Genomic DNA, 12039 nt, shown 5'->3' on the forward strand with positions numbered 1-12039 from the left:
AATAAAAGCCTTTCTGAAACAGTATTTAAAAATAGCTTTTATTTTATTCTATTTGTTTTTTTTTTTTTGAGACAGAGTCTCACTTTGTTGCCTGGGCTAGAGTGAGTGCGGTGGCGTCAGCCTAGCTCACAGCAACCTCAAACTCCTGGGCTTAAGCGATCCTACTGCCTCAGCCTCCCGAGTAGCGAGTAGCTGGGACTACAGGCATGCGCCACCATGCCCAGCTAATTTTTTCTATGTATATTTTTAGTTGGCCAGATAATTTCTTTCTATTTTTAGTAGAGACGGGGGGGGGGGGGGGGGGGGGGGGGGGGTTCCCGCTCAGGCTGGTCTCGAACTCCTAACCTCGAGCGATCCACCCGCCTCGGCCTCCTGGAGGGCGCCCGGCCTTATTTGGTTTTTTTTAAGCTGATAGCCAGAGAACTGATTTAAGGATTCACTTAAGGATTTAATGGATCATATTAGCACTTCAAAAATCACTGATTTCTCCGCACCTTTCTTTTAATGGTTATAAAAAATTCCATTGCATGAATGTATCATCGAAACTTGTGTCAAACCTCTGTTGTTGGACTATTAGATTACTTCCAATTCTCATTATTGTAAAAAACTTTGGAATAAATATCCTCCTATGTACATTTATTCTAAAATTCCTTGATGCTTTAAGATTTTTTTCTTTGGAGTAAAATTTCTACAACTACATACATAAAGTTTTAGATAAACATTGCCAAACTGACCTCCAGCAATGCTGTATGAATTTATATGACTATCAGTATTTTTCCCCCTCCCTTGCCAGCAATGGCTATTATAATTCTTTTCAATCTTTGCCATTCTAAGAGCATATTATCTTGCTTTGTAGTTCATTAATTGCTAGTGAGGTTTAATATCTTTTAATATATTAATTGGACATCTATATATTTTTTGTGAATCACTTATTTCAGTCATACATTAAAATTTTAAGTTGAATGTCACTAGTAATCAAATAAATCAAATGAATATAAAAATAAAACTTTTTATATACCACTTGCTATCATTTAAAAAATGACAATGCAAATAGATTATCATGGTCACATTATTATTAGATTATTATTAGTGGATATAGAAACTGGGACAATCAGAAATATCTAGCAAGAGCTTTAAAAATCACTTTGAGCCAGTGATTTTGTTTCTGGAAATCATTGTAAGGAATTGTGAACTGTGGCTAAGATTTATAAAACAAGATGTTAATTGAAGGACTGTTTATAATCTTCCAAAATTGAAGAAAGCAAAAGTAGAGAAACAATTAAATAAGTTTTGGCATGGCTATATGAAAAAATACTGGGCAGCCGTTAGAGTTATATTCATTGTATGTTTTTTCTGATTCATCCATAAAAAAGCAGGATACAAAATTACACATGGTATACATAATTTAGATGATTGCTTTCTCTTTAATATGTAATTATTTATTTTAAAAAAGAACATACCAAAAAGATTAATGATGAATTTACAAGTACTTTTATGTGAATTTTTAAATATTCTTTTCCATATTTTCTAAATTAAAAAAAATGTACACCCCTTATATTTTATACTTTATTACTTTCCTATATTATAAGAATAAAATGTAAAAAAATATACGATATTTAACATGATAGAATCATATAAATTAAAAAGTAAACTTCCATTGTAATCTTGCTGTTCCCAAAACAAACGCTATTAATGGTTTGGTGGATAATCCACTAACACTATATACTAAGTACATATTCATATTAAGAATAATATTTTTCTTTACATAACTGATGTGAAAAAATATAATTATAAGCAACGCTAACACACACATCTTTCTACGTATACCTTTGCCCACTAGTCCTAGCTTTAGGATACTTTTCTGAAAGTAAAAATGTTTGCTGGAGAGTATGAACATTTTTCATTTTAACAGATATTTATAAATTACTTTGAAGAAGACATTACATTCTGACTCAAAGGAGTGGCTCACTTTGACAACAGTAGACTTTAATAATCTTTTAACCTTGTTTCTGTTTAATAGATTAAAATGTATTTGTTTTTTCATAATTAGAAAAATATAGAGATAGAAGAAATAAATTTAAATTATTGTAGACTTCTCAGTAGTAATCACCTTTGTCATCAATCCACATTTTTTTAAATTAATTTATTTTTATTTTATTTCAGAATATTACAGGGGTACAAATGTTTTGGTTACATAAATTGCTTTTGTACCATTTGAGTCAAAATTATAAGTGTGCCCATCTCCCACAGAGAGTGTGCATTGTACCCATTAGGTGTGAATTTACCCATCCCTCCTCCCCTCTCCCTCCTGCTTGATTTCTGATGAATGTTATTTCCATATGTGCACATAAGGTTGGTTGATAAGTTCCAATTTAATGGTAAGTACATGTGGTATTTGTTTTCCCATTCTTGTGATACTTTGCTTAGAAGAATGGTCTCCACTTCCAAACAGGTTAATACAAAAGGTATTAGTTCACCATTTTTTCATGGCTGAGTAGTATTCCATACACACACACACACACACACACACACACACACACACACACACACACATTTTACTAATCCACTCATGTATTGATAGGCACTTGGGTTGTTTCCACATCTTTGCAATTGTGAATTGTGCTGCCATAAACATTTGACTCAATCTACAATTTAATCACAATATTTCAAAATTCATAGATTTTTTTTCCTAAAAGATTCTGAAGAAAAAGGAGCTAAAATCAGGAATAAAAAGTTTCCGTTTTTGAAGTACCATTTTTTAGGTATTTTTGTTCTTCGTAATTAAAATAAATATATTTTTTAAATATAGCTAAAGTAAATATATTTTTAAAAAGGAAATTATTTATCAATTAATTAGAGGAAGAATTTAAAAATCCTGTACTGAAAACTAAAATAGAAAAAAAAAATCCCACTTTTCCCCAGATAATTTAACATAGAATACCACAAACTTGCCACTTTTCTTTTTCCAAGCATATCTGAAGTACTCTCATTTCTCTCAACCTCAGAAGTACTCTGGATCTATATGATTTAAATAGGCCTTCAATTTATTAACTTACTCACTAAAAAGAATATCTTGAATAAATCTCCATTGGTTCATATCTCATTTGTTCTCACATTAGCAGGAAGAATTAATCAACCAAAATCTAAATCTAATCAGGCAATCCTCACATACGATTTCAAGACAGGAAATTCATAATGACAAAGGGAGTTTAGTCAAGAGATACTGTTTTTAAGTTTCAGACTCTGAAGGTGAGTTACATTGCTCCTAAATGAAGGAGTCCTAGCAATACTGGAAGTTAACGAATTCATTTTAGTACTAATGCAAATCTTGAGAAGGTATAATAATACATTTGGGTCCCAGTAACTTGGCAGCTGTTAATCTGAAGTACAGTTGTCCGTCAGTATCAGTGGGAGATTGATTCCAGGACGCTCCTAGAATATCAAAATCTGCAGATGCTCAAGTCCTTTATATAAAATGGTTTAGTATTTACATCTAACCTATGCATAGCCTTCCATATACCTAAATCATCCCTAGATTACTTATAATACCTAATATAATGCCTATACATCATTTCAATCTCATGGATTCAACATAGTACTTGGTGCATGACAAATTCAGGTTTTGCTTTTTGAAATTTAGTGGAATTTCTTTTTTTTCCAAATATTTCTGATCTACAATTGGTTGAACCCGAGAATGCAGAACCCATAGTGAACACTTGATTTGCATTTGCTGAAAAATATCTTGTTTAAAATTGCTCATAGAACAAAAGGATCAATTGTTAGAGAATATTGTTATTTTTAACTCAATTTTAGTCAATATTTACTAACCTATATGTTAATCATCATATTAGAAATAATCTGAATAAGAAATAATCCCTTCCCTTGAGGAATTCACCATTAAAGAGGAAAGAGTTATGGTACATGATTTCAAGACATAAATATGATTACAGAGATGCAAATGGACAAAGTACTGTGTCAACACTGGGGACAGAATAACTTGACAAAATGGTGAAACTTCAGAAGAGGTAACTTTTGAATTGGTTATTAAAGCATGAATATGTTAAGCTCAGACTGAAGACAAATAAGATAGAACAGGGCATTAAAAACAGAAAGAACACTACATACAAAAGCCTAAGGTCATGAAAGACCTACCTGAAGCATTTGAGAAACATGTGAAGTATGATTTATATTTTTTTACTTCGAAAATGCACATAAATTATATAAAAAATAAACATATACAACTCAGCTATATCATTTGAATCTCTAATCATTACTGTTAATAAAATATAACCATCTAGTTAAGCAACATTCACAAACGTACTTACTTATAATAATGTTCCCAGAGATTTCTGTATCTTCCTTGACCTGACATGTCAAACACTGTAAAAGATAAACTACAAAAAAAAAAAAAGTGCAAAGCATGACTACATTATAAGTTAACTTTTACTTAAACTTTTAAATTGTTCTCGGTAATCACCCTTGATATATAATATTCAATGTGGGCCAATTTTTAAGTAAAAAAGGTCCATAAAATGAATTTTTTCATATAAATATGATTTTAAATAAATAACTAAAAAGATGTTTTCTTTGCTAATGAAATGATCAGAGTTTGCCTAAACTCAGAATTCTGAAAAATAAACCAGAAGTAGTAGTACAAATGTTAATACCTACAGGCTTCTGAAACAACAATTTACTTTTTCTAAGAGTAGGAGGAACGATCAAGTAGATCTAATATTGTTATTTTTCACCCACAACTTCTTAGTTACAGGGATAAAGTAAATTACCTGGATGATTTGAATTTCTCTATGCTGAATCCTATTGTTGGAACTATATCTTGAGATTGAGCCTTTAAGAAAAAAGACAAAGTTTAGAACTTTGCAATTATCAGAGTTGAATTTTTCCTCAAGTTAAATAAAAAGTGTTTGGATTTTCCATTTCTAAAATCTGCCACTAAGGACATGATAGGATTAAACAAAATTATCATTTTTTCAATAGGATCACTGTGTATAAATTCCTTACAGAGATATAAGGTTTACTAATTATGAATCTGTATAAAGTGTATGTCTTCATTAACATTTTGTGGCTTGCTGCAAGTTACCAAGGACTTAACATGTTTTAAGTGGTTCAATAAGTCACCTCTAGTTCACATGCAGGACTTTCTAATCTTTCAACACATACTTATTCAGTTTATGTATGTTCAAGACTGCCCTCATGTCTAGATGGCCCCTGCTCTTGTGGATTTTATAATCTAGAGGAAGTAAAGAAAATAAAAAACTAAGTAAAAAATGAACACAATTTTGGACAGTGATAAATGCAAATTAAGGTAATTAGGGGTGGGAGGCAGCAGGGCAGGAAGTGGTGGGAAGGATGGCATGGAAGAGGGTGCTCAGGAAAGGCTTTTCTGAGAAGGTGACATCTGACCCCAGAATGAATGACAGGAAGGGGAAAAGGTATGACAAGTTCTTGGTAAAGAATCTTCCAGTCAGAGGAATCAGTTAGTGCAATGATCCTAAGGCAGGAAGGAACTTGTCACTCAGGAAAAGTAGAAAGCCTGAATGTCTACAGTGTATTGAGTAAGTGAAAGAATGGTATGTTGAGGTAAGAGAGGTAGGCGCTTGAAAGCCAGGATAGGCAATTCTGTGTAAGGAAGAGACTGAAAGAGGGGGTTGGAGTACAGCAGAAGACCTTTTGAAAAGTCCCATAGGCAATTAAAATGGGTTATACTGACAACTTGACTCATCAAATGCCTCCTGGCACTGCCATCATCAAACATGTTCCTCTGTTTAAATAAAAATCCATCCACTTTCTGATACAGATGCTTCAAAGGTATTCTTGACTCCTCCTTTTTTACATTCCATATATAATTTGCTAAGCTTTATTGTCTTATCTCACTAACTTGGTCAGACCCTTATTATTTCTTGTTTTGAATAACCACAACAGCCTCCTAATTGCTCCTAATTGGCTATGATACCTTGGATAGGTTACTTTTCTAAAACTGGCTTTCTCAAACGTGAAATATATTATTATTATCCTTAACTCATAAAGTTACTAGGAGAATTAAATGACTTAATGGATGCAAAATACTCAACACAGTAAATATTCCACAAATGTCTGGCATTATAACAATTATAATCACTGATTTCAGTCTCATCCCCAGTTTTTTTCCATACTGCCACAAGTACAACTTAAAAAAAAAACTTTCCCTTCAATGCATCTTGTTGCTTTTATGTGAAAACAGGAGTAGCAGAGGGGAAATTTTTCCCTCACATAATTATGTTCACTCTGATAGTCTACTTCTGGAAAATTTAAATTCAAATGGGAAGACAGAAGCTGAAGACTCATTGAGGCTTAGTCACTTCGAGTAGTAACGTGCTAGTGAAAAGCCACTGTCCCCTCTGAACTGCCCTGGTTTTGCCTTTCTGAGGTTTGCTTATTCAGCTTTTCCTTCCATCCATCCTATGAGCTGTCCCAGTATTTTTCCAAAAATATCTTTCTTTTGTTTACGTTAGGAAAAATTTATTTCCTGATACTAAGATTCCTCCCTCACGCCTTGGGGTTCCTTCATTACACAACCTTTGGAATAGAGTTTCTTATTTTTTGTTATTCTCCCAAAGCCCACCATTTTGATTTCAAGGATTTTTAATATATCAATCATGATAAAATCATTAGTTATTATTATGAGAAAAAACATACAAATAACAAAACAGTGAGGAAGTTAAAAGTTTAAAAAATCTCAGATCTCTTCACTGAACTGTAATTAGAACATTTGCCTAGCCTTCCCACAATCACCTAGCTTCTTCACAAACTGTTTTTATTTCCAGAGAAGCTCCACCTTACATTAATATTTTATTTGCAGGGATAAAATTCATAAACTTTTTCTTCACATTTTTTCTTTTTCTCCTCTGACTGTAGATTGAAAAACAAAGGGATAGAAAAAGAAATTTCATGCAATGGAAACCACAAAAGAACAGGAGTAGCCACACTTATATCAGATAAAATAGACTAAAACTCAAAGACTATAAAAAGAGATAATCAAGGTCACTATATAATGATAAAGGGGTCAGTTCATAATAAGGATATACTAATTGTAAATACATATGCACCTAACACTAGAACACCCAAATATACAAAACAAACATTAACAGATCTAAAGGGAGAGACAGATCATAATAAAATAATAGTAGGGACTTCAACACCCCACTCTCATCAATGGAGAGAACATCTAGATAGAAAGTAGTTAAACTGTACTTTAAACCAAACAAACCTAACAGACATTTACAGAACATATCATCCCAAAACTGTAAAATACACATTATTCTTAGCCTATGGAACATTCTGCATAATAGACCATATGTTAGGCCACAAAATATGTTGCAACAAATTCAAAATGGTCAAAATCGTATCAAGTATCTTTTCTGACAACAATGGAATAAAATCAGAAATCAATAACAAGAGGAACTTTGGAAACTATATAAATACATGAAAGTTAAACAACATGCTCCTGAATGATCAATGGGTCAATGTAGAAATTAAGATGGAAATTTGAAAATTTCTTAAAAAAATGAAAATGGAAATACAACATAACCAAATCTATGGGATACAGCAAAAGAAGTACCAAGAAGAAAGTTTATAATAATAAACTCCTACATCAAAAAATTGGTACTAATTGATTAAAATGTACATGTACATATGGAAGTAACATTCATCTGGTGTCAGGCAGGTGGGAGGGGGATGGTGGGGATGGGTAAATTCACACCTAGGTGTGTACTGAGCGCTATCTGGGGGATGGGCACGCTAGAAGCTCTGACTTGGGTGGTGAAAAGGCAATTTATGTAACCAAAGTGTTTGTACCCCCATAATATTCTGAAATAAAAAATATATAGGTGGAAAAAAAAAGCAGACAGATTTAAAATAAACAGCCTAATGACACATCTCAAAGAATGAGCAGAGCAAGAGTAAACCAAATCCAAAATTAGTAGGGAAAAAGGAGAAAATAAAGGTCAAAGCACAAATAAATGAAATTGAGACTAAAAAATAAATATAAAAGATCAATGAATTGAAAATCAATGATCAATGTTCGAAAAGATAAACAAAATTGACAAACTGTTACCTAAACTAACCAGGAAAAAAAGAAAGAAGACCCAAATAAATAAAAACAGAAACAAAAAAGGAGACTGGTACCACATAAATCAAAAGATTATTAGAAACTATTATGAACAACTACATACCAATAAATTGAAAAACACAGAAGAAATGGATAAATTACCGGACATACACAACCTACCAAGATTGAACCATGATGAAATAAAACTCTTGAACAGAGCAGACCAACGATGAGTAATAAGATCAAAAGAGTAATAAAAAGTCTTTTATCAAAGATAATCCCAGGACCTGATGGCTTCACTTCTGAATTATACCAAACATTTAAAGAACTAATACCAATTCTACACAAACTATTCCAGAAAACTGAAGAGGAAGGAATACTTCCAAACTCATTCTACAAGGCCAGCATTACCCTGATACCCAAACCAGACAAGTACACAATAAAAAAAGAAAACTACAGGCCAATATCCCTGATGAACATAGATGTAAAAATCCTCAAGAAAATACTAAGAAACCACATACAACAACATATGAAAAAGATCATTCACCATGTTCATGTGGGATTTATCCCAGGGAGACAAGGATGGTTCAACATATGCAAATCAATAAATGTGATACATCACACTAACAGAATGAAGGAGAAAAACCACATAATCATTTCAATAGATGCTGAAAAAGCATTCAAAACATTCAACATCGTTTTACGATAAAAACTCTTAATAAACTGGGTTAGAAGGAACATACCTCAAAACAATAAAGGCCATTTATGACAAAACCACAACTAATATCATAATGAAAGGAAAAAACTGAAAGTCTTTCCTCTAGGATGCCCACTTTCACTACTTTTATTCAACATGGTACTAGAAGTTCTAGCCTGAGCAATTAGGCAAAAGAAATAAAAGGCATCAAAATCGGAAAGGAAGAAGTCAAATTAGCCTTGTTTGCAGATGCCATGATCCTTATATTTAGAAAAACCTAAAGACTTCAACAAAAAACTGTTAGAACTGATAAATTAATTCAGTAAGGTTGTGGAATACAAAATTAACATACTATTAATAAAATCAGTAGTATTTATATATAACAACAGTGAAAATAAAGCAAGAAAGTAATCCCATTTACAATAGCTAAAAAATTTTAAAATACCTAGAAATAAATGTAACTAAAGTGAAAGGTATCTACAACAAAACACTATAAAGCATTGATGAAAGAAATTGAAGAGGACACACACACACAAAAATTGATAGCCATTCCACAGTCACACATCAAAAGAATATTGTTAAAATGTCTATACTATATAAAGCAGTTTACAGATTCAATGCAATCCCTACCAAAATACTAAAGACATTCTTCACAGAAATAGAAAAACAGTCCTAAAATTCATTTTGGTACCACAAAACACTCCAAATAGCCAAAGCTATCCCGAGAAAAAGGAACATAGCTAGAGGTATCACACTCCCTGACTTCAAAATATATTATACTACAAAGCCATATTAACCAAAACAGCATTGTTCTGGCATAAAAACAGATACATAGACCAATATAGAGAACGCAGATATAAATCTACATCCTTGCAGCCAACTCATTTGCAACAAAGGCGTCAAGAACATACATTGGGAAAAGGAGAGTCCCTTGAATAAATGGTGCTGGGAAAACTGTATAACCATATGCAGAAGAATGAAACTAGATTCCTATCTCTTACCATATACAAAAATCAAATCAAAATAGATTATAGACTTAAATCTGTGGCCCACATCTATGAAACTACTAGAAGAAAACATATGAGAAATGATTCAGAACATTGGTCTGGGGACTCTGGGCAAAGATTTTTTGGGTAAGACCGTAAAAATACAAACAACAAAAGCCAAAATAGACAAATGGGACTATATCAAGCTAAAAAGCTTCTACACAGCAAAAGAAGCAATCAACAAAGTGAAGACACAACCTAAAGAATGGGAGAAAATATTTACAAACTATCCGCCTAACAAGGGATTCATAACCAGAACACACAACAGAACTCAATAGCAAAAAAACCAAATAATCGAATTAAAACATGTCGAAAACCATCTGAACAGACATTTCTCAGAAGAAGACATACAAACAGTAAACAGGTATAGGAAAAATGCTGAACATCACTAATCATCAGGAAAATGAAAATCAAAATGATAATGAGATATCATCTTACTTCAGTTAGAATGGCTTTTATCAAAAAGACAAAAAATAACAAACGTTATGAGGATATGAAGAAAGAGAAACTCTCATACACTGCTGATGAGAATGTAAATTAGTATAGCCACTATGGAAAAGAGTATGGAGGTTCCTCAAACATCTAAAAACAACTACCATATGATTCAATAATCCCACTGCTGGGTATACATCCAAAAAAAAAAAAAAAGAGATTTCTGTATCTCATGTTTAGTGTAGCACCATTCACAATAGCCAAGATATGGAATGAAACTAAATGATCATCAATGGATGAATGAATAAAGAAAATATATATATATACAATTGAATATTATTCAGCCATACGACACCATGAAATTCTGCCATTTGCAGCAACTGGAGGTCATTATGTCAAGTGAAATAAGCCAGGTAAAGAAAGACAAATATCACATGTTCTCACTCACATGTAAGATATAAAAATGTGGATCTCATGGAGACAGTGGGTAGATTAGTGCTTACCAGAGGCTGGGAAGTGAAGAGGCGTAAGGGAGATGAAGAGACGTTGATTAATGGGTAAAATAAACAGTCTGATAGAAGAAATAAGACCTAGTATTTAACAGAACAGTAGGGTGGCTATAGTTAACAATAATCTACTGTATATTTCAAAATAGCTGGAAGAGAATAATTCAAATATTTCCAGCATAAAGAAGAGGTAACTGTTTGAGATGATGGATATCCAAATTACCCTGGCTTGATTATTATACAGTGTATGCATGCATAAAAATACCACACGTACCCCACAAATATGTACAACCATTATGTATCAATAAAAAAGAATATAAAACTGGATGATGTGACAATGAGAGCATGAGTGCTGGGAAATGGGGGAAAGACTGAAATTTTAAAAGAAAAGTATACAGAGTTTGTCTTTAAGAAAATGACAGCTAAGACTAGATTCTTGAAAAGAGTGATCAGATTAAAATATCCCCCGCTCTCTCCCTATTCAGTTCAGAAAATGCCAGCAACCTCAGTACCTTAATAGTAAATAAACATTAGGACAGCTTAATATTAAAACTAGTTTGGGCCTAGGAAATAGCTACTTACCTAAAAATTGATTTTATTTACCCCCCAAAATGGGAAAACTTTACAATAAAATGAGATGTGTACTTTATATGAAATAGGCATTTCCTATCAGAGCGTTGTAGATTTCTATAATTAATTCATTTAATTCATTAAAAATAATGTTCCAGTAGTGGATACAAGCTCACAAGAGATTCTTCTTGGGGTCAGAGTAGGAAGGAAGCAAACGTAATATCTATACCTGAGTAACAGAGATTTGGGAACCTTTAAGAAGGCCCACTGCAAGTGGCCCCTTGGCTATTATCACCAAAAGACAAAAAAAAAAAGGCAAAGCAAATTACTTTGCTCTCAGGACCTGGAGGTCAAATTTTCTAATAAGACAGGATAGCTGCCTAAGAATAAGGCTCAGGAAGTGGTACCAGGAATTAGGAAAGCACTGTTAGGTGGGTTTTCTTTATACGTAGCAGAATCTATCTATAACTTATATATCATGTTTTGAATGTGCTGGCTTTATATATTTGTTACTAAAATAGTATGTTCATATAATTATTGCTTAAAATCATTTTGCTTACTATTACTATTACTCATACCACACTTTTGGGAAAAATTGTCTCATTATCCATAGAACCTATAAAAATGATTTCTTTCTCTTTGTTTTGCTTCTCCTGTAGAGGGAACTAAAAAGAAGGCAATGCA

General features: G+C 32.6%; 1 protein-coding gene across 2 annotated transcripts in view; it reads right to left on the reverse strand.

The window, feature by feature from the left end:
- Positions 1–12039, reverse strand: part of ARL6 (ADP ribosylation factor like GTPase 6) — a 29224-nt gene that overhangs the window by 13274 nt on the left and 3911 nt on the right. For both annotated transcript variants that reach the window (XM_045557595.1, XM_045557603.1), the window contains exons 3-4: positions 4785–4846; positions 4326–4394 (exon numbers count right to left, since the gene is read on the reverse strand). In XM_045557595.1, coding sequence (XP_045413551.1) covers positions 4326–4394; positions 4785–4846 — 131 coding nt within the window. The remainder of the gene's footprint in view (positions 1–4325; positions 4395–4784; positions 4847–12039) is intronic.

Source organism: Lemur catta, chromosome 1 (assembly GCF_020740605.2).
Source record: "Lemur catta isolate mLemCat1 chromosome 1, mLemCat1.pri, whole genome shotgun sequence".
NCBI classification, from domain to species: domain Eukaryota; kingdom Metazoa; phylum Chordata; class Mammalia; order Primates; family Lemuridae; genus Lemur; species Lemur catta.